The following is a 22,583-nucleotide window of genomic DNA, read 5'->3' as shown; positions in this document are numbered from 1 at the left end:
CAGGGCGGGCGGGCTGCAGGCAGCGTCCCGGGGTCCCCAAGGGCAGTGCCCTCTGGCTGGTGGGCAGTGGAAACTGAATGGCCGCTCCCTGGCGCTGCCGCCTGCCCAGGGCCTGCCTGCTCCCCTGGCTGGCGTGGGAGGCGGCGTGGTTCCCGGCTCTTACCTGAGCTGCACCAGGAGATGCTGGCCACTCGTCCACCCTGGGCATTTGTGCACCCGCTGCAGCCTGAGGCCCACTCACACTCCCTTGGGATGGTTTTTCCCAGGTCCGTGGACCATAGAGTCTGGCAAACCCAGCGTTCGGTAGCATTCAGCACAGTCTCTGGGGCTGGAGGCAGGGAAGTCACCTTGTTAATTGCTCAGAAAGGTGGGAGGGACCTTCTGGGGCCAGCGAGGCAGTGGTGAGCAGCCCTACAGTTCCAGAAAAGTGCTGTGACCCAGGTACCAGAGCCAGCAAGCTTCCTGGGGGCCGAAGCACAGTGACCAAGCCCACGGGAGACCGACGAGTAAATCTGCCGAGTGCCGTATTAGCTCACAGTGGAAAGGGAAACTGGCAGGTCACCTGAACGGGAGGACAGCTGGCCAGCGAGTCAGAGGCCCTGTGGCAGAAGCCCGAGTGCCACCACGGAGGCTGCAGGCCCCCGATAAACGGCGTGAGCCGATCCCCGCGGGGGGCGACCTTGGCGCGGGGGTCCCTGTCTCGCCCCTCCTCTCGCTACACTGGGCGTCCCCTCGGCACCCACAGCCCGGCCTGTGGCCCACTGCCGCTGCACGCGTCCCCAGCAGCACCCGGAAAGGCCCTGACGCAAGGGATTCGCGCGCGTGTTTCTCCGGAGGCCTCTGGGCACTGCGGAGCGGGTGCTGCGGACGGCACAGGTTTTCCTGTTTCTCATCCGGGGGGCCCAGCTCTGCCTTCTCGGGCCCGTTTGTCAGCACCCCGGGCCCTAACCCACCACTACGAAGAGCAGTGGAAGCAGCGCTTAGTGAAAACGAGCAGTTCCCACCGGGGGAAGCGTGTCTGTCCCGTGTGGCCCCGCAGCAGGCACGACGGGCTTCGTTCCCATGTGGGTGGTGGGGCCTGGGCGTTTACGACGGAAGCAAATCTCTTATCGTAGCGAGTGAGATTGGAAAGTACTCAAGGAAACGTTTAGGGCACGTGTCTTGTAGCTGATAGAGCGATCGGTATTTACTTAGGAAGAACGGTCTTGCACTCCAAGCCCGAACCATTATTAGAAACGCTTGTTTTTCTGTATTGGAGAATGATAAGCAAAACTCATCAGGGGACCTCAGTGGCACGTAGTGATTTGCAGACGTAAATGCGAGACGGGGCTTCCCGTTTCGTAAGCCCCCACATACCAGGGAGAGGAGCTCGTTGGCTCTCAGTGGCCGTGGAGCTGGCTGTGAGCCCCTTGGAGTCAGGGGTGCTGCAGCAGCCTGGGAAGGGGGCTGGCTGGAGAGCAGGGAGGACAGCGGCTGTTGACCCAGCGGGGATGAGGTGGCCTCGGCCCTCCTGCGTGACGTCCAGCACTGGCATCTTCCCCTGTGCTCTGCTCTCCCTCCGCCTCCGATGGGATGGAACCAGGCAGAGACCCCTCTGCCCCTGTGGTGGCAGCGCAAGGACGGGCCGCAGTGCCCTGGCCGAGTGGCCCCACACTCCACAGACCCGGCATTGCCGGCCCCTGCTGTGGCCCCGGGTCCCAGCCCCCTTCCCCCCCCGTCCAGCACAGCGCCTTGCAGAATCTCCGCTGCTTGTCCAGAGGCGGGCAGGGTTGTGATGTGCTGGCTGCTGGCTGCTGGCTGCATGGGCCCCAGGGAGGGCCTGGCCCTGCCCATCACCGGCCTGCGGTCCTTCGGGCCGCACTTTCCATTCGGGTCCTGTGCCGGGCACACCGAGGGAAACCAGCTCTTCACACAGCCGTGTAGTTTCTGTGAAGGGCAGTTTGTCATGAAAGTGTGTGTTTAAGTCCCTCCTTCCCACTCTGGTGGTTTTTGCGGAAAGGTGGTCACAGTAGGGCCCTGGGGGCTGCGTCCAGGTCCCCACCGCCTCACAGGTATGTCCACACCCTCCCGGCCCCCGACACCCTGGCCAGCTGGGCCCTGGGCGTCTGGAATCTGAATGGCATTCGTTGTCTACTTCACTAGCCCTTCCTGTCCCCGAGTGAGCACGTGGGGAGTGAGGAGCAAGGACAGGGGCGCACGAAGCACCAGCAGCCGCACTGTGTGACGAGCTTTTCCACCCGTGTTTCTGGCACGTGGACCGAGGCCTCTTGGTTAAAACCGAGACGACAGCAGACTGCACTAGACAGGCTGGGGGCTCCCGGGGCCTACGGTGTCCGTCCGTGGCCAGTGGCCCGGTGTGCTCCCGCACTGCGCGCTGCACGCGGGCGGGCGGGGCGCGCTCTGCAGAAGGGTGCGACGAGGGGCCGCCTGAAGCAGCAGTGCCTGTCTCCCCAGCAAGCGCTCCTCCTGGAACAGCAGCGGATCCACCAGCTGAGGAACTTCCAGGCCTCCATGGAGGCCGCCGGCATCCCCGTGTCCTTCGGTGGCCACCGGCCTCTGTCCCGGGCACAGTCGTCCCCAGCGTCTGCCACCTTCCCCATGTCTGTGCAGGAGCCCCCCGCCAAACCACGGTTCACCACAGGTAACAGGGGCGGGGAGGCGGGCAGGGCCTCCGGGTTTGATGAGGTGTAGGGCTGGCTGCCTGGGGCCTCCGCCCTGTCCAGAGGCCGAAGGTCAGGCCGGCTGGGCTTGGGGACAGGCTGCTGCCAGGGCTGGCAGCTCGCCCTGGCCCTGCTCCTGCACCTCAGCTTGGCACCAGGCGGTGGTAGTGAGCCTTTCCTTGCTCATCCGTTCCCTTCCTGAGCTGAGCCTGAGTCCAGGGCCTGGACTGTGGGGCCCAGGTACCTCGCTGGTGTGCCCTGCCCCCTGCACAGTCGCGCACCCTGAGGGACACTGCTCTGCCGGCCCCGGACGCTTGCTTGTTCTCCTCCGCTGTTGCTGGTGGTTACGATTCGTTCTGTGCTCTCTGGTGCCGCCCGCCTCTCCTGGGCTCCGGTGGGGGGCTCCAGTGGACAGCGCCCTGCCCAGCCACACCCGACCCAGGACAGGAGGGCAGCCCGACTGCTGTGGACACTGTTCTCACCTACTGCTCCTTTTCAGCGACATTGAGAAGAAATTAAACACAGAAGGGTTTCATCTTCCTTCACGGTCCTCACCAAATGTCTCTCTTCGCGCCGTGTCACATCTAAATGTGCCCAGGTTCTCTCTGTCAGGTCTAAGACAGGTATCGTTCACGTTCAGAGAAAAATGTTAGTAGTGATTATCCAGAAATCATTGTTTTTCGGAAAGGAAACCAGAGGATGGCACAGGCTGGCGTCGAGTTGGCAGGCAGCGCTTCCACGGGGACACACTGCCCCAGCGTCCACATAAGCTGTGCCCGCCACGGGGGTCCGGAGGTCTGCACGGGCCTGGTGTCACCACCGATGTCACCGGCAGGCCCCCCTCTGTTGCACTTGCTGAGTTTGCCTGGGTGTTGTTTTTTAAGAGCGTGCAGAACAGCACGTGCTCGTTGTGAACGAGCGAACGTGATGGAAACGCCGGGAAGTCTCCGGTCGTCCCTAACCACGCGCCCCGGGGCAGCCAGGCCCTAGTTCGGGTCGAGTCTCGCCACGCTCTTTCTGTGCGTAGCAAGGTGGACGGACGGGGCGCGGGACCCCGTCGTGCCCGTGTGCTTGTTAGCGAGCCCGCTCCGTGGTGGCCGTGTTCCCAAGTCACGCGGGCCAGTGTCGTGTGTGCTGTCCCTGCTGGCTCCCCCGCTCAGCTCTGACCGCTCTGTGCTCTAGTCCCTCCTGTAAGGGGCACTAGCCCTGTGTCCCCCTCGAGGGGCATTTCAGCAAGGTATTCTGTCACAGCGCTTGTCGAATGGCTTGGTTATGGTGGTTGCTAGACGCCCGATTGGGCACGTGTGTGCCTGTGCTCCGTGTACGCACATGTGTATACACGAGTGCACGCTACACGCGTGTGTGTTGCTGCTGCTTCCTGCCCACTCAGCTCAGCGTGCTGCTTGTGCATTTCTGCATCTGCGTGCTCCTGACCTGCTGCCTTTGGCCCGGAGGTCCCCTCCGCCCCCACTCGGTTCTGCCAGCGCACCGGGAGCCCCCCACTCAGGACTGACGCCTGTTAGCCTGGCGCACAGGGCACTGAGCGGGTAGTGGCAGGAGCTGCTGTGGACACGCGCCCCTGCAGCCCATCCCCGGCTCCACGCGACGCTGGCTGTGCTCCTCCACCGTGCCACCTCCCTCCGCCCCGGTGAGCACGGGGAGGCAGAGGCTGCTTGTCAGAGGCCGGGCTGCCGAAGGCGTGCACCCAGCCGCCTGCCCGTCGTGAGGACCCCGGGAGGCCAGGCGTGCGAGGTGACCGCAGATGGCGCTGTGGCGGGGACACTGGGGCACCCCTCCTCGCAGGTGTCCCCGGAGCCAGCCCTTCTCCCCCCTCCAGCCTCGTCTCCAGACATGCCGAGTACGTCCCCTTCACGGCATCGTCGTCACCGTGACACCGGTCACTGTGGTCTCGGGGTCACCCTCTTCCTCCGCAGCAGAGCCCAGGCCAGTTCTGAGGCTGGCTGGGTCCTCTCCCTGCAGGTGACCTTCTCATGGCCAAGGCTCCCTGAGGGCCAGCTCTCCGCTGGTCCGGAAGGCAACATGCAAACCTCGGTGCCGAGCCCGGCGTGTGGACCCCGCTCCCGCCAGGCCCCTCATGTGCACTGTCTGCGTGTCCCCGTGGTGTGCGCCCACTGGCATCCCGGCCTCTTCCTAGGGGCAGGGTCCGAGCCTCATCTTTCTTCTCGGCCTCGGACCGTCCTCAGGCCACCTGAACTTCTTAATAGAGAGGTCGGTCCTGACGGGCGACTTGGATTTTCAAACCAAAAGCTCGTGTTTCCGGAAGTCGGCAGGGCCCTCTGCGACGTCAGTGCCACACAGCTTACAGCCCGAGAGAGCCAAGTCCCGGGGTGGCCTGCTTTCGTTCTTTGTCTTGCCTCCCCCACCCCCCCGTCCCAAGGTGCTGGCGGCTTGGACCGCCAGGCAGGTGGGGAGCAGACGCCCGCATCCGGGTTTCGCACCCGGCCTCGCCTCTGTGTCGTGCCTTCGTCCCCCAGTTGAGGTTCTGGGCTTCAGTCTCTCAGGATCCGCCCTGCCGGTCAGCGTGGCACTAGCCTGTCCTCTGGGGCGTGGCGCTTTGCCGCTGAGCTGGCAGTTTTCTGGGTGGCGGCACGTGGGCTGCTGCCGCTCTGACGGTGCCACGTCTGCCTCTGCAGGCCTGGTGTACGACACGCTCATGCTGAAGCACCAGTGCACCTGCGGGAACACCAACAGCCACCCGGAGCACGCCGGCAGGATCCAGAGCATCTGGTCCCGGCTGCAGGAGACCGGCCTACGAGGCAAATGCGAGGTACGGCCGGGCCCAGGGCAGTGGGCAGGGTGGCCCGCTCAGCCCGCGTGAACCCAGGGACTGTGGGACAGCCGGAGTGGGGGAGGCGGGGCCGTGAGCATTGCCAGGATCAGGACGGCACCTGCGGGTACACAGCTGGCCTTCTGGAAGGTGCCTGGGGCCGATTTCCAAAAAGGCCAGGGCTTCCCCTGTCCTGCGCCCAGCCCTCCGGCACCCCCGTGTCCTCCTGCTCCCCTGTCCCACATGCCCCAGGACCCTGGTTGCTGGGCCCCAGGTGCCCACCAATTGGGACCTGCTGTGCCCCCCCACACTTTGAATTCCACAAAACCAGAGACAGGACTCTGTGGAAGGACCCCAGAAAGCTAGTGCTCTCTACTTGGCAAAAACTGCCCATCCGTCTGTCTCAGCCAGACCTGCCTGGGCCTGGGCCAGGGCAGATGTGGCAGGGGGAGCGGTGTGTCCAGACCCCACCCACAAGCCCTTCCTCTCCTCTAGACGCAGGACCGTCCAGGACCGTGAGCCAGCCTGTTCCGTGACCCCACCTTTACCTATGTCACGGTGATCCGTGATTTTCAGAAGGGAAGGGGCGCAAAGGCTGAGTCCAGACTCCTGTCCGAAGTATTTCCTGGGGAGGCAGCAGCAGGCTGGTGGGAGCTGAGTGGGCTTGGGGATGGGCTGGAGCTGCGCCACTTGGGGGCAGCATCACCCCAGCAGACTCATGGTGAGGAGCTCGGCCTGCCCACCGGCCTCCCGCCCGCTGGACCACCCAGAGGGCTGCTGGGCATCTGAAGTCCCCGTGACCTTCCTACCTACTTCTGTTCGCCCCCAGGAGGGTCCCTGAGGCCAGGGGCCTCTGCCCTAGTGTCTCAGCCAGACAAGCCAACAGCAAGTGGGGATGAGGTGAAAACCCGGAAGAGCCCTGTCCCCTCTGCCTTCAGCCCCGGGTGGGGTGGGGTAGGCCGGCCCCACGGCAAAGGCCAGGGAGCTGGGGGGTCTTTCCCGCAAGCCATGACCCCCTACGCCAGGGGCCAGCTCAGCAAAGACACGGCCACAGCCAGCCTGCGTCCAGTTCCCTGTGCCTCTGCCTCTCGTGTCATTGGGTCCCTTGGGGAGGAACCTGTCCTGTCCCGAGCAGCTGCTGGTGCTCCTCTGCTCACGTGTGTCCCCTGGACCCTGGCCACCTGGGCCTCACGTCTTCTCGTGTCCTCTCCCTCAGGAAGCCCCAGTGTATCTGTTCACTTTAGTCTCATCTCGTAGGCCTCCCCCTCCCTTTACAAGGGTGAATGAACGTAGCATAGTGATTTTCAGTAAAAGAATAGTCATTTTTATGTAATTTTCTGATGGAAATCTGAAAACTCAGGAGTCTTGATTTGAGAAATTTCTAAACCAAAGGAAAATACAGATGGACAGGTAGGCAGTGATCAAGGGCCACTTGGGGTGTCTCCTGGCACAGGGGAAGGCTCTGCTTCCTGACGCTCAGCCACACTCGGGGGACAAGGGCTCAGTTCCCGAGAGAGCTGAGTGGAGCAGGCCCACCGCCCTAGGAATAGCCCGGTGCCAGCTCGTTTGTGTGACAGGGCTGAAGTGTCGAAGGCTGGACTCACCGTTTTAAACATCTTTCTAAGTTTTGATTAAAGCGTAAACCCTATGAAGCATTTGAGGTTTTCTAAGCATTGCTTGGGTGACATTTGCCGTCTGTTTCACAGTGACCGGTGACTCTCTGCTCTTGCACACGGCTCACTGTCCTGGGTGGCGGTGTCCTTTTGCGGAGCCGCGCACAGGCAGATGTGAGCGGCCTGTCACATTGTGTCCCCACAGTGCATCCGCGGACGCAAGGCCACCCTGGAGGAGCTGCGGACCGTGCACTCGGAGGCTCACGCCCTGCTCTACGGCACAAATCCCCTCAACAGGCAGAAACTGGACAGTAAGAATCTCCTAGATACCCCGCGGCCTGTCCCTTAGTGCCCGAGGCGTTCCCGGCCCTGCGTGCGCTGGTCGCATGACGGCCCCGCGTCCCTCCCTTGGCCCCTGAGGCCGTGATGAGGCAGTTGGGTGGCCAGGGCAGGGAGAGCCCTTCTCGGGGTGCCCGTGCCAGGCTCGGAGGTGAGGGGCTGGAGGAGGGCCCCACCTCAGCATGCGCGGGGGCCGCTGGCTTCCTGCCTTGTGTCGAGTGCGGCGGGTGGAAAACGGGTGAGGACGCTGGTTCCACCGAATCCAGAGTTAGAGGCCGTAGCTGCGTGGGACACCCCACGACACCCCTCTGTGCCGGGAGCCCCGAGTCGGGCGTAAGCTCCACTTTAAGGCGCACGTGGGTGGCCTGGAGCCTGGTCACTGCGGGGGTGGCAGCTCCAAGCGGCTTCAGGGGCAGAAGCCTCGGGCTGTAGTGGGGAAAGCTGGGCCTGACGGTCAGCTCTCTGGCATCTGCAGCCTGGGGGTCTCCTCGGCCGACAGGTGGCCCTGACAAGGCTCCCAGCCCAGACCCTGCATGGCTCTTCCCAGAATTTCTACTCTGGCTTTCTGGCCACCTTGAACTGGGACGGCCACTGACCATGGGTCTTCACCCCCAGCCCTGCCCTTCCCCTGGGGCAGAAGCCCCAACGGCTCAGGGGCCCGAGCCAAAACAGGCAGAGGGTCTGGTGATTAACAGACACTGGGCCACTGGGCACAGTGCCCACTCGTTTCCATGGCAGACACGGGGACAGCCTGAGCTGCACTGTGCCAGGCCCTGTGCTGAGCTGCCGGGAGCCTCACGGGGTCCTGCTGCAGCCCGGCCTTCATTCCCTGCCACCCCTGCACGCACCCCTGCACACATGCACCCCTGCACACACTCACCCCTGCACACACCGCTGTACTCAGCCGTGTACACACTCGCCCCTGCACACACTCACCCCTGCACACACCGCTGCACTCAGCCGTGCACACTCGCCCCTGCACACACCGCTGCACTCAACTGTGCACACACTCACCCTGCACACACTCACCCCTGCATACACCCCTCCACACACTCACCCCTGCATACACTCACCCCTGTGCTCAGCTGTGCACACTCGCCCCTGCACACACCCCTGCACTCACCCCTGCACACACCGCTGCACTCAGCCGTGTACACACTCGCCCCTGCACACACTCTCCCCTGCACACACCGCTGCACTCAGCCATGTACACACTCACCCCTGCACACACCGCTGCACTCAACTGTGCACACACTCGCCCCTGCACACACTCACCCCTGCACTTAGCTGTGCACACATGCCCCTGCACACACTCACCCTGCACACACTCACCCCTGCATACACCCCTCCACACACTCACCCCTGCATACACTCACCCCTGTGCTCAGCTGTGCACACTCGCCCCTGCACACACCCCTGCACTCACCCCTGCACACACTCACCCCTGCACACACTCGCCCCTGCACTTAGCCATGTACATACTCACTCCTGCGCTCAGCTGTGTACACACCCCTGCACGCACTCACCCGTGCACGCACACACACAGGGAGTGTAGTGCTGCGTGGGACACCCTGTAGGTGCTGAGCTTTGCCGCCGGGGCTGCAGTGGCCAGAATCCTTAGCGAAGGCAGAGCTGGTGGGGCTGTGGGGAAACAGCTCTGGCCTGGCCATGCCCTGCCTGGCTGCTCTGTGCTGACAGGGCTTTAGAAATGGGAACAGTGACACTTGGGGAGAGGAGAGAGGAGCAGGCAGCCAACAGCCTCGAGGCTGGACAGCGAGGGGACCGTGGGGGACAGCAGGTGTAGGAAGCAGATTCCTGAGCTGGTGCTGGGGACCAGAACTGGCAACTTAGTCAGTCCAGGACGGAGACCGCGGAGCCCTGGACCAGGAGCTCGGGCAAGTGACGGGGCCAGAGGGTTCTGTGTCCCTACGCCCTCTACTCCATGGCCCTGGACAGGAAGGGCGCAGTGTACCTGGGCTGGGGCAGACCTTAGGCGGAGAGCAGGGCGAGGGATCCAGCCCGCCTTCCACCACCCTGCCCCCCGCCGGGCTCCCAGCCAGCCAGTCTCCACCACCCAGGCAGGTAGAGGGGAGCCCTCCTCTGGGATCAAGCAGCCCCAAGGAAGCTGACGTCGGTACCCCACCAGACAGCCTCCCAAGACCCCGCCAGGGAGCCCATGGGTCCTGAGCCCGCTGTGGACCCGGAGCCTCCAGGGGCTCACAGGTCCTCGCTCGTAGTCACAGGCTGACGACCACGGATTATCTGACCTGGGAAGGTGCTCGGCGTGGGGACAGCCTGAGACAGCAGCTCGAGGACACGCATCTGGGGCGACAAGAGCTGTAAAGGGCACAGAGCCACTACGGTGCCCTCCGAGCGCGGCCGTTGTGTCCACGGAACGTGGACAAGCACAGTCGGCCAGGCAGGGCGAGCGTCCAGAGAGACGCTAGACACGGCGCTGGAGGGGAGGCCGCCAGGCTCGGACTCCGTCGTCGGTCTCCAGAGAGCAGAGCAGGGTGGCGGGAGCTGCCCACGAGAGGAAGCATGGGGACAGCGCGCCTGCACACAGGGCCGGAGGGCGGGAGTTCCGGAGGAAGCGGAGGCATAGGGACAGTCCCTGGGAGCCCTCAGGACCAGGTCCCAGGACAGACGACCCGCCTCTGGGCTGCAAGGACCCGCCCTGTGAGTGACCCCGGAGATTCTCAGACTGGCAGGGACCAGTGAGATGCTGCGAGATCCCGGAGGCAGCCACCGTCTGCCCGGGGACCAGGCAGAGTCGGCTCCGGGGAAGGCTCCGTGTGGCCTGGCATTTCTGTGTGTGGGGGTGAACAAAGGGGTCTCAGGAATGTCCCCTTCCACGTGTCCTCTCAAGGCTGCTGGGAGATTTGCCCCACAAAGCAAAGGGAGAGTCCGACGGGCGCCCTGGGCCACAGGTGGGAGACCCACCCCGGCTGCCCCTTCCAGCTGCCCGCAGAACCCCGCAGACGGGGGCTCAGCAGCAGAAAGTGCTGCCACTTGTCTAGACTCTGGGAGGCCGGGACAAGGCCGCCCGTGTGGCCAGTGAGGCCCCTGGTGCGTGGACGGCCGCCTCGCCACGTCTCCACGGTGGAGGGGCGGGTGTCTGCAGGGCCCCCTTTAGGGCACTGACCCCATTTGTGCAGGCTGCGTCCTTGTGACCAGTCACCTCCTGAAGGGCCCCCCCCAACTCCGTCCCAGTGGGCGTGGGTCCCCATGTGTGACCTGGGTGGGGACATGAACGTGGCCACAGCAGTCACCAGTCCCCACAGCACGGTGAGTGGGTCCAGGAGGCCGTCTGATCCCTGCAGAGAAGCATCCAGGACATGGGGCAAGGGGCGGGGGGTTGTGGGTGGCCGCCCGTCAGGCCGTCTCCACCCTGGACTGAGACGCCGCTCCCTGGGCCTCCATGTTGCCGGAGCCCCACGACTCCTGCCCTTCCCCCGGCCTGCCAACCCCAGACGGGGGCAGCGTAGAGGGACATCCAGAGCCACTCGCCCTCCTGCCACGTCCAGGGCCAGCTCCACGCCCCTCCAGGTGTCCCCGCTGTCCCCACGCCTCGTCCCCTGAGGTGCACCGGAAGTTCAGGAAAGGGGCGGACGCTGCTGTGTGAGCAGAGGCTCCCTCTGCCGTCCGTCCCGGAGCAGCCACCTCACAGGGGCACTTCGTGCTCTGCCTCCACGGCGGGCTCTGTCCTCGTTACTCGATTTTAAGCTCAGCCTCCATGGTTTACGTCACATCACGGGGCGGAACCGAAGGGAGAGCGTGGGGACAGTTGGCCAGACAGGAACGCGGTTCCTGGTTCTCGCGGGGGGCTCCGTCCCTCCGTTGCAGGCGTCAGTGACGTGGACTGAACATGAACATCGGAGAGACCTTTGTTGTGTGCGATTCCTCCTCCCGCCCCAGAAAGGCAGCTCTGTCTCTGAGCTGCGAGGGGCTGCTTGGGGCGCAGGCCTGTCACCCCGGCAGCCACGGAGAGGGGCTGAGGCAGCTGGCTGTGGGGCAGGTGGTGAGGGCTCCGCGGGCACAAGGCACGTGGTGGCCGGAGCCCGCCCTTGTGGTGCAGAGGTGTAGACGTGCAGGGCATGTCCAGGAACCAGATGGTGTTGGCCGGGGACAAGCAAGGCCTTGAGGAAAGGGGCCCTCGGGGACCAGGACGTGGCGTCAGCGGGAGGAGCTGAGTGAGGAGGCCGCGTGCAGAGGGCGGCATACGAGCCTGGGCAGAACGCCGGTTCCCAGAGTCGTCAGGACCCTGCAGACGGCCCTCCTTCCAGCAGGCCTCGCTGCCCGGAACATTCCCCCTCGCAGGGGAGGAGCCGTGGGTCCTGTCTCCCTGCTCCCACATGCACCGGGAACTGGCCAACGGCCTCAAGCCGCAGAGCAGTCTGCACGGTCAGGGGGGCTCACACCCTTTCTCACTGTGCAGCCCCATCATCATCCCGCTAAGTGGCAAAGGCTCTTTGGGTCCCCCTAACACTTGTGGTCCAGCGGCAAATGGCTGGCTGCTCGTCAGCCCCCTGCCAAGGGCCCCTCTGCACTTCAGTCATCCGGGCTTGGGGACCCGAAGGTGGAAGGCGGGTAATCTGCAGATCCCACATCGCAGGCGGGCAGCATTTGAGGCCCCACGGGGGCCGGCGGGGGACCGCACTGGGTTTCTGAGTAGCCTGGAAGGAAGGTCCGCCTGGTCTAGTGGCTGAGGAGCGCTGGGCAGCTGTAGGGCACCACGTGAACAAGTGCCTGGCCATGCTCGGGTGGAAGGTCCCAGAAGACCTCTCTGCTGAGTATCCGCCACACAGTGTGACAGGAGCCAGGCAGTGTGTCCCCCACGCCTACTGCCTTCCCAGCTGCTCACGGCCAGCCTAGGCAGTCCTGTGTCTGCCCCATCCCTCGGCCAGAAGGGTTGTGGCCTGCCCAGGTGACGGTGGCCCCACACCGCAGGGGGACACAGGAGATCAGCTGCACTGAGCTGCCGCCAGACCTTGGGGACCATCACCATTGGGTCTTTCCCGTTCAGAGCCCTGTGTGCTCCTGCCCGCCCAGCAGGGGTGTGTGCTGGACACGTACATCGTGCCGTTTTTATCATCGTGCTGCTCAAAATCAAGATAATCAGAAGATTTATGCTTTTAACGTAGACGTTATTGGCTATAATTTCAAAAACAGAAGAATCCAGTCTCTTAGAGCCCTATTTCACTCACGTGTACACACACACGTACGTGAATTCACACACACGATGCTTGATTTGGAAGAAGGCTCTTCAGGTGCCCGGTGCCGTGTCCTGTGAGGTGGAAAGTCAGCGATGTGAGAAGCAGTGGCCATGTCACCCAGGACCCCCTGCCACTTTCCGAAGGCGCTTCAGGGAATGGCACGTGCGCCCTGATTGAGCCGCTGCGTGAGGTGGAAAGTCAGCGATGTGAGAAGCAGTGGCCTTTCCGAAGGCGCTTTAGGGAATGGCACGTGCACCCTGATTGAGCCGCTGCATCTGTTACAGGACAGCAGGCCCGTGCCTCCTCGCCCCTGCCCCATTAGCCCACCCTGACCCTCCCAACCTCTGCCCTGCAGCAGCCCCAGCTCGTCCCACAGTGGTCACAGTGCCGGCGCCCCCTCCCCTGCTGGCCCATCCTTCATCCGCTCCCACGTTGGCTTACTGCCCGCTGTGGGCCAGCAGTTAGGGCACAAGGGAGGACATGGCACACATGCCCCCAGCCCGCCTCAGGTGCGAGGGCTGGAGGCCGCATGGTCTATCAGGAAGCAGTTTAGTTGGCGTTAGGACATACCCAGTGCTGGCACGTGGCTGCAGGACCTGCGGTGGGGGCCACGGGCCCAGGCAGTGGCAGTCGGCGCGTGGTGCAGGGGAGCAGGCCCCCCACCGTGATGGGAAGGCGGGGCCGCAGTGTTGGCCTCAGTGAGTGTAAGTTCACTTGAGCATGTCCCTGGGAGGCAAGGCTGACTGGCTGAGAGCGGCAGAAAGATGTCGCCCCCCGTGGCTCAGCGCCCGGTGTGTTCCGTGCTGGTGGGACGAGGTGGGCACAGACCCGCCCTTGGGACCACCCAAGAAACGCAGAGACAGCTGAGAGCACTCCGAAACGCACGGCTGCCCCGAGGAAGGGGCCTTGTTTGGACGTGGGGGCCAGCCCCCCCATCCAAGCGAGGGCAGGCTTGCCTTTCTAGGGGGACCTGGGCCTCCGAGCCCTTTCTGAGCGAGGCTGCTGGGTGCCCGCTGCCCCCCGCCCTCCTGTGCGTCCGGCCTTTGACTCAGGGCGGGGCCGAGACCTCCAGACAGCACGGAGGCCGGTCCCAGCGTGGGCGACGGCCGCATACTAGGCTGCTCTCCCGGCTCTCAGTGCCATCGCGCTTGTCCCGACCAGGCACCTTGCCGTGTGGCGGTCTCGTTCTTGTTGTCACATGCGAACGCCAAGTCCTCACATAGGTCCCCCACTGGCAAGCCGTCCACATGACAGACTGGGCCCGGGACCCTGTCTCCTTCCTCTGGCCCCTGGAGTCATGGAGCTGAGCACCCCGAGGGGACCAATGCGTGGGTCAGGCAGAGGGCAGCGGTGGGGCCCCAGAACGTGGGCCTTTAGCTGGAGGGGCCTGGGGGCTCCAGGGAGCAGGGCGGGGTGGGGGGCAGGGCTCGCCTGGGAGCCAGAAGCAGGAGACCCTGTCCTTAGCTCCAGGGGACAGGCTTGAGCGCTGGGGGAGGGGGTGGTGCCTCTGTGTCCTGGACCTGGTGGCCTTCCCAGGCGGCCAGCTTCACAGCCATCCCAGTGGACTTCGGATGCTTTTTCCACATTCTGGAAAGTTCTTTGCATTTCGCGGCCCCACAGGCGTTGACCCGGCCTCTGCCCCGTTGGGAGTTGGGAAGGGCTGGGCCGGGCCGCAGGAGCCTCTGAACTTGGCATCAGGGCCGGCCGTGAGGTTTGCACTGGACGCAGCCTGCAGAAGCCCGGGGCTGTCTCACGCAAGGTGCCTGAGCTCGGGCTGGAAGCAGAAGACCCGCGGCGCCTCCCCCACCCCACGAGGAGAGGCTGTCACCATGGAGAATGCCAGCTCTCTGCAGGGCTGTGCCCTACAGGCCCAGCGCCCGCAGCCCACGAGGGCCCCCGCCTCGGGCCACACAGTCGGCGCAGTCTGTCCCCTGTGGTGGGCGTCACGTGCGTTCTCCACGGTGCCAGAGCACTGCCGAGGGACCCACGGTGCTCCCAGGGCCCCCTGCGACCTTGGCCTCTGACCTCGCTCTCCCTGTCCCTGCAGGTTCGCTGACGTCCGTCTTTGTCCGGCTGCCCTGTGGTGGTGTTGGGGTAAGTGTTCCTGTAATGTGCACATGACGTCTTGTTTGTTCTCGGGCCCCAGTGGTCACAGAAACCTCTGCTCGGCTCTCTGTGGCGGGTAATTGCTGCCAGGCATTTTCCATAATGGAGTCCGGGCCGGGGTGGCCGGCCACTGACACGTGTGGCTTCAAAGGCCCAGGAGTTTGTAAGCGGCTGATGGCTGTACTCGGACACCTTCCTTGGGAGGGTTGTCTGGTCCCCACAGCTCACTCCAAAAGACGGGGTCAGCTGTGCGGCTGGCCGCCTTGCGGGGGAGCAGCCGTCAGCGCAACCCAACGTGGGCCACGAACACACCACCAGGTGGGGTGCATGCCGACCGGCTCTGACTTCAGCCCCAGCCACGGGTGAGGCTCTGCATGTGGGAGCCTGGCCTCTCCCGGCCCCGTGAAGCCGGCAGCTGCCGGTTACGTTCACTGCTCCCAATGCAACGGTGCTTTTAAGCCGATCTGGCCAGGCAGACGCTTAGCAGACTGGCGTCCTGCACGCGGGCCTCCCCGACCCCAGCCCTGACTCGGGCGAGGAACCACAGCCTGCTCGCCGTGCGGGCCCCGCGACCCCAGAGATGCAGCTGCTGTGCTGGGCTCCAGACCGAACGCATGGACGACACAGCCGCCGTGGCCGGAGCTGCCCAGTGGCCCGGCGTGTGTGTCGTTACCGATCGCAGGCTGGAGCCTGAGGTCTGGATTCTGTTATAGAAATGAAACGAAATTGTTTTCTTCCTGAGCCTTAAAAAAACCCGCTGCTTTGAAAATCATCCCGTCAGAAAGGGAATGAACGGCACTGACTCTCCTACCGCCAAGCCTTCCTGGGGCGGTTTCACTCTGGGTTGTGAGTAGGCTGCAGTCCCTTAATTCTGGGCAAATGTGTGGCCAGACTTGAAAAGGTTTGGATTCACAGTGCCCTGCAGCCTGTGCCATGCAGGGCAGGATTTATAATTTGCTAATGAAAGCTAAGTGGGAGCTCAGGTCTGTGGCCTCCAGCCAGGTGGCCCCCGCGCCACACACCTCGCCCGAGCCCGAAGGCTGACCACACTCGCCGCACGTCTGGGCACGGAACGCTCTCGGCCGGGGCAGAGCGGGGTGGCAAGGTGTCCGCGGAGGCTGTCCTCTCTGCATGGTCTTCTCCAGCCCCGCAGGGAGCAGGGGCTCCCACGGAGCCCTGGACGACTGTGTCGCTGGGGCCCCCCAGCCCCGGGGGTCTTCAGGAAGCAGAGTGGGCCCCGGGAGCCGAAGCGTGGGGACCCACCTGTGGGGTGGTGTGGTGGGGACGGGCTGTGCACGTCTCCTGGAGTGACGTCGTTGTGCAGGGGCGTAGCTCGTCCTTCCTTCGCCATGCGAGCTCGTGCTTCGCTTCTTCAAACCGGACGGAAGGAGCAGCTTCGCATACCTGGTGGTTCTGGGGCTGCCTGACAAGGACGAGGTGACCTGCCAGCACCTGTGGGTGCCCGGGCACTGCACCTGCATCCACGGCTCCTGAAGAGCCCCCCGGCCCAGACCCGTCCGGGTCTCCACCTCCTGGCTCCGCCGTGGGCCAGCGGCTCTTCCCTGCGTCCTGCCCTGGGCAGGGCAGCCGCCCCCGCCACGCTCCCTCACTGGGGCCTCCCATTTCCAGAGCTTGGGACGCCAACCGGACCATCCCAGGCTGGCCCACGAGGCGCTGGTGGCCAGCAGCCGAGGGACTTAGGTCCTGAAGCAGGGCAAGGTCTTGTTGGGCTCTCTGGGGACCCCACAGTGGGGCTGGGAGTCTGTCCCTCGCTCAGGCAGGATGTCACGGGACCCTGGGAGCACAGAACGAGGGCAGAGCACAAAGACCCTGCGGAGCACGTGGAGTCCTGGCTCATTTTCCCTCCCTGCTCTGGCTGTTTGGCCCCAAAACCCAAATCGTCGTGCTTAGAGGAGAAGTAATCTGAGTGGTTTTGCCCAAACTGCGTTCGGTCCTCAGGGGTGCAGCCTAGGACGTTGTCATCCTGGACAGCAAGGGCAGCTGGTGGCGTCCCCTCCGGCTCTCACTTGAGCGTTGTCACCTTCGAGTTAATGATTCTCCAGCTCAGGGACGTTCTGTGTGAATGAGCAGGTGGGGGACAGCCGTGCGGCCAGCATCACTCAGGACAGAAGCCGGCCTTGAAAGCTGGGCACTGATGCTGTGGGGAGTGGGCAGCGGCAAAGCCAGGGTGTTTCGATGCCTGGAAACTAGAGCATAGCGGCGTGGTCACCCCGATAGCGTGACCGCTGTGGCGACAGCACTCAGGCAAGGCCTGGGCCCCCACAAACGTCTCTCTGTCTCGCTGAGTCGTCCATCCTCCCCACGCAACGGTCAGCGTCAGGTGGGCAGGAGCTTGTGCGCACCTGGACACACCTGCGCTTGGCGGCAGCACCTGCCTGTGCGCAGCTGGCCGGGCCCCGCCTCCAGAGGCCCGAGGCGGTTGGTGCTGGGGGCGCTTGTAGGGGTGGGCAGCAGGCTCGGCAGACACTGTTAGAGGTGACCATCGAGCTGCTGCGCAGCTTCCCAGAACCTTCACGGGGCTGGGGCGCCCCTAAGCAGGGCGCCTTAAGTCCCCAGGGTGTGTGGCCGAGGCACCGGTGTCCCCACACCTGGGGACAGCAGCTCGGTTTCCTTGAGCTGGCGTCCAGGGGCCGCGTGCTTCATCCTGAACCTCAGATGCGCCCCCGGCTCCCTTGAGAAGACAAGCTCCTTATGTAACTCGTGGCCGACATCTCTGCCGTCTTTGTCCCACACTAGCTGGGGCTTAAAACCTCAACGTCCCTAAGTGAACCGCACAGAAAGGGAGGCTCCAGCCGCGTGTGCCACACACATTTCTGTTGGCAGCAGAGCCACTGGTGGGCAGAGCACCCCAGGGACCCGACCGTCCTCCCCCGTCCCCAGAGACCCTGACCGTCCTGCCCCGTCCCCAGAGACCCTGACCGTCCTGCCCCATCCCCAGAGACCCTGACCGTCCTCCCCCGTCCCCAGAGACCCTGACCGTCCTGCCCCGTCCCCAGGGACCCCGACCGTCCTCCCCCGTCCCAAGGGACCCTGACCGTCCTGCCCCGTCCCCAGGGACCCTGACCGTCCTCCCCCATCCCCAGGCCTCCATCCTGTGCTACGTCTGCCAAATGCCTGGTGCTTCTGATGACGCGCAGCACAAAGCAAAGCCGTAACTGGGGGGCCACACACCTCACTTCTGCTTTGTCTGGCTTTGCTGACCGTTGCCGTCCCTGCGGTCGTCGTTGGACGGAACTGACGAGTGACTGTGACGTCATTGCTTAGCTTCAGTTCTGTCGGTCAGGGGAGACGACGCCCCAGGAGGGGGCGGAAACGCGGGCGCGTCGCCGCTAGGTGGTCTTTGGGAGGGTCTGACAGACGCGGCGTGGCTGGCGTGAAGGCTCCAGGCCAGGGTTCCAGGGCCGGGGTCTCACTCCGGAGTGTTGTTTCCGCAGGTGGACAGCGACACCATATGGAACGAGGTGCACTCGTCGGGGGCCGCCCGCCTGGCCGTGGGCTGCGTGGTGGAGCTGGTGTTCAGAGTGGCCACAGGGGAGCTGAAGGTCAGTGGGGACGCGGCACAGGTGGCTCCTGGAAGGGGCCCTGCCCGGAGATCTCAGGGGCGGGGAAGGGTCGGCCACCACGACATCCCCTGTGGACAGGTGGGAGGTGACCGGGCAGGAGCATGGCCGCCGTCCGGGCAGAAAGAGTGGACCCTGTTCTGTCACTCACTGTCGAGTCAAAAGGACACGTCCCACACCTGTGAAAGCCGTTCAGGTTCCCAGCCGTTCGGGTCTCCCGAGCACCTTACACTCTGGAAAGTGACCGAAGCGCGGACGAACCTTCCTGTCAGCATGGGCCACGTCGGCGCTTGCAGCCGAGAAACTGAAAACGGTTGTGAATTAGAACAGCGGTCGGCCGCGTCCCACGGCTGCTCCCGCGTGGTCTCCGGCGGCCGGTTAGTCGAAGCGCGTGAGGAACGCCCGCCCCGCACAGCCGCGGGGCCGGGGAAGCGACAGCCCTTCCGGATCATCGTGGGTGTTCTCACCGGGCGCCGCACCAGAGCTCGGCACCGGCCACGCAGGGCCCGCCCAGGCATGAGGGTTCGTGGGCCTCCCAGGTCCCGGCACGGTCCATCCTGCAGTCGCTGGCCTTTGAGCGCTGGTGTCACCACCTTCGTCGGAGCGTCTGCAGGTGCTGGGAAGGGCCGCGAGCTCACCCGCAAGCCCAGACCGCGTCGCTGGCCGCCACTCCCGTCGGGTTTCCCTCGAGGGGACCGGCCTGGCCTGCCTTGTGCATCTTGGAGAAAGGTCTCCTGTCTCTCCAAGTTGGAGCAGCCATCTGTCCGGCGTTCGTTCTGAGGAAAACAGTTGGGTGAAGACGGCCCGGTCCACGGCCGGCAGAATCGCGTGGGCAGCTCCCGTGTCTTCCCACGGCGCCACAGGGTCGCGATCTGACGCTGCTGCAATGGGCCTTTCTCCGTGGAGCCGTCGCCTCCCTGCAGACGTGGCCCGCCCGCTGCATGCTCGCGGCTTGCCCGGCCCCGCAGCTCCTTCCCCCCCGCCCCCCGCCAGTGGCTGGCACGCGGGCCTGGGGCGGTCACGACCAGCCCTGCTGCACAGTGACGGTGCGGGAGTGTGGGGGCGGGGCTCCCACGTCAGCACGTCGCTTGTTCTGTCCCCTGGGCTGCTGTCTGTGGCAGGCCACACACCACTGCCCGCAGCCCGGTCGCGGGTGCTCATCTGGCCCTCGGGGCTGCTACAGATCTTGGCCGAACAGCTTCCTCTTGCTGATGACACCGGGAGATGCCCATTGAGACTATTTTCCTACAGCAGCTGCAGAGCACTCTGTTCTTTAAGGCGTCGGTGGCCGGGCAGTTCCAGCGGGACGTTGGCCCGTGGCCCCCTCCAGCCTCCAAGACAGTCCCCGGCGTGGGCAGCTGGCTTGTTTCTGCGTTGCCCACTCCGCTGGGCACTGGACTGCATTGGTGACAGATCTTCACACAAAGGCCAATGTGGGGCAGGGTGTCTGCCCTTCGGTTTCGTCTGTACCCAGGGTCCCCGGCAAGTCGTCCAGCTGCTTTCTGGGGAGACTGTCTGGCTCCAAGGCATCCGGGTGCCTCTTCCACGCCCCTCCAGGCTCCTGCGCGAGTAGGCACAACGCCTCGCCAGCAGGCCGTCGGACACAGGGGCACACGCGCCTGCGTCCCTGGCAGCTAGTAGACCGCTTTGAAAGAAGGGACCCCACAGCCCTGGGAGGCTGGCAGCCAGCCCGTGTTCGAGCCCGTGTCTGTTGCCCCAGGACGCGGTGTGGAACGTGTCCGCGCGTGTGCCCCGAGCCCTCTGACGGTTCCATCTGCTGGTTCCCTCCCTGACACGAAACCAATCTCTCCTTGTGTCCCCCACCTGTCTGGCGTCCTGTGTAGAATGGCTTTGCCGTGGTCCGCCCGCCGGGACATCACGCGGAGGAGAGCACGCCCATGTAAGTGCACGCGTGGGGGGGGGGTGCTTGTGCCTGGCCGCCCCGAGGGCTGGGCTGGCGCTCAGGGGAAAGAGCAACCCATTTGCCGACCCTCCCGTGGCGTGGCAGGTGCTGGGCGTCCCTGCAGTCCCTGAGGGTCCCCGATCTGGCACGGAAGCCAACCGTGCAGAGGCCGCCCTCGGCATGGGCCGCGACAAGAGGGAGGAAGGGGAGGAGTTTGCAGATGTTGGGGGGCAGTGGGAGGCTTCCGGTTGTGGACCCTGAAATGTCACCGGGCGAGTCCTGCAGCCTGCGTTCTGGAGCACTCGGCCACACCCGCAGCCTGTTTCCAGGTGTGGCCTCTTAGCCGGCCTGCTTGCCCTTTGGTGCTAATGAGGCTGATGTCCCAAGGCCGTGGCCAGGTGACCAGCTCCCCAGACTCTGCTTGGGGTTCTGGATCCCCTGACTACACACATCTGTGTGTAGCGTGTGTGGCGTGTGGATCGTCCTCTGTCCACCGTATTTGTGGGGAACTAGCGACAGGTGCAGCTCACATGGGACACGGTCACGTGGACAGATTCTCGGCCTGGCAGCTGTGTGCCGAGTGCCTTTGCAGCCTGGGGCGAGTTCGCTGTGCCATCTTGTGGGGCCTAGCAAGCCACCCCAGCGAACACGGTGGGCACCCTGGGCCAGGGAGACAGGATGGGCACCCGCGCTGCCAGGTACAGCAGGTGGTGCCTTGCAGGTCGGGTCGCGATTTGTCAGATGACAGAGCGAGGCAGGAAGTGCAGAACGCGGGTGGCAGTGCTGGAGCCGGTCCCCCGCCAGCTGGGTCGACACAGGACCACAGGCGGCCCCCGTGTCCCGGATCGGCCCTCTGCCATTCCATTTGGGAGCGGGGCATCGCGGCAGAGTTTCCAGACCGGCTGGGTAGATGTGACTGTCACCTCCAAGCAAGGATGCGGGTGGCTGTCCGCGGCCTAACCCAGGAACCGTTCGGCCACCCCGTGAGCCAGCACACTGAGTCACCTGGGAGCAGACTCGTTTCGTTTCTCTGAAGCATTTTCTGGTTTGAAGCTACGTCGTGGGGTGTTCGGAGTGGTCATCCTAGTGGCCAGCGTGGCGTGCTAAGGGGTGTCTGCGCATCCCGGGGACGGGGGGCTGCCCGAAACCAAACAGCCAGGCCTCGGCCCCGTGGGAATTCCGGCAGAGGCGAATCAGATGAGATTTTTATTTTGACTTGAATCGCTTTGTTTTTCTCATTCTTGTGAATAAGACTGTAGAATTAGCATTTAACCACGGGGAGTGACTCTGTCATTGTCCTACGTCTTAGAATAGGAAAGGATGGGCGGGAAACAATCGAAATAGGTCGCTTCTGCGTTCCGTGGGCTGCAGCGTCTCCCGAGAGGCTGGTAACGGGGGTGTCGGCACAGAGCGAAGAGGGCTTTCCCGTCCGGGGCTCTGCAGGAAGCTTCGTGCGCATGCGCGTGCGCACCTGCCATCAGCATCCAGACCGCTGGCGGGAGGCTGTGCATTAACCACGCTCCCGTGGCGGCCGTGGGCTCTAGATGTCCCTAGCGCAAGTTGAAAAGCCGGTCCCCACCGTGTTTCTCTCCGATTCTCCCGCTTCTTGTCCACAGGGGCTTCTGCTACTTCAATTCCGTGGCCATCGCAGCCAAGCTCCTCCAGCAGAGGCTGAGCGTGAGCAAGATGCTCATCGTGGACTGGGTAAGCAGGCGGTGTCCCGGGCGCAGGGAGAAGGCGCGTTTCTGCCTCCATAGGCGTTCGCATGTGGGGATCTCAGCTCTCTAGAAACTACCCCAAAGGTGCAAAAAACAAAGCCACGCCTGTCACGAGTCTGTTTCGCAGCTTCGATCAGGCGACCGGCCAATACCTGGTTCCTGAAATGCCTAGCATGTGCCCGCGGGTGTGGGTGACCCTTGGCCCAGCCTCACCGGGAGGCAGGTCCCGAGACAGATGGCGTGGCCTTGATCGCGGCCACCCCCTTCCCTAGGCGAACGCGCGGCTTTGCTCGGCTGTCACTCCTGATGACAGCGCCCTCCCCGTCTCTGCACGGGTGTCCCGGCATGTGCTGGCCTCACCTGCTCCCCATGTCCCGTAGGCAGTGCCACCTCTCAGCCCCTCACAGCCCCGAAAGGCTGGCTGGTTAAAACTGAGTCCCAAACTCCACAAACAAGTGCGGAGCTCTTATGCCGGGGCGGGGCCGTTCAAGGAGTCCGTTCCCTCTCAGGCCGTGCATAGAGCAGGCCCCCACCCGGCCGAGCGTGGCCTCCCCCGCGTCCTGCTTTAGCATGTGGGCGTTGTGGTCAGAAGGGCTCTGTCGGTTTAGTTGGGGACCTGGGGCCACAGCACTGTGTGTGCACCTGTCACTCAGCCCCGT

The 22,583-nt window shown here is 64.4% G+C and overlaps 1 protein-coding gene across 1 annotated transcript in view; it reads left to right on the top strand.

Moving 5' to 3' along the window:
* HDAC4 (histone deacetylase 4) overlaps positions 1–22,583 on the top strand; it is a 201,808-nt gene that overhangs the window by 160,119 nt on the left and 19,106 nt on the right. Inside the window, exons 14-20 of the mRNA XM_015587825.2 lie at positions 2,143–2,641; positions 5,315–5,448; positions 7,267–7,372; positions 14,664–14,710; positions 18,178–18,285; positions 20,148–20,203; positions 21,823–21,910. Of these exons, the coding sequence (XP_015443311.1) occupies positions 2,143–2,641; positions 5,315–5,448; positions 7,267–7,372; positions 14,664–14,710; positions 18,178–18,285; positions 20,148–20,203; positions 21,823–21,910 (1,038 nt within the window). The remainder of the gene's footprint in view (positions 1–2,142; positions 2,642–5,314; positions 5,449–7,266; positions 7,373–14,663; positions 14,711–18,177; positions 18,286–20,147; positions 20,204–21,822; positions 21,911–22,583) is intronic.

The sequence above is a fragment of the Pteropus alecto genome, unplaced genomic scaffold (assembly GCF_000325575.1).
Source record: "Pteropus alecto unplaced genomic scaffold, ASM32557v1 scaffold143, whole genome shotgun sequence".
Taxonomy (NCBI): Eukaryota; Metazoa; Chordata; class Mammalia; order Chiroptera; family Pteropodidae; genus Pteropus; species Pteropus alecto.
Note: the sequence above shows the minus strand (reverse complement) of the source record. Positions and strands in the feature narration are given on the sequence as shown.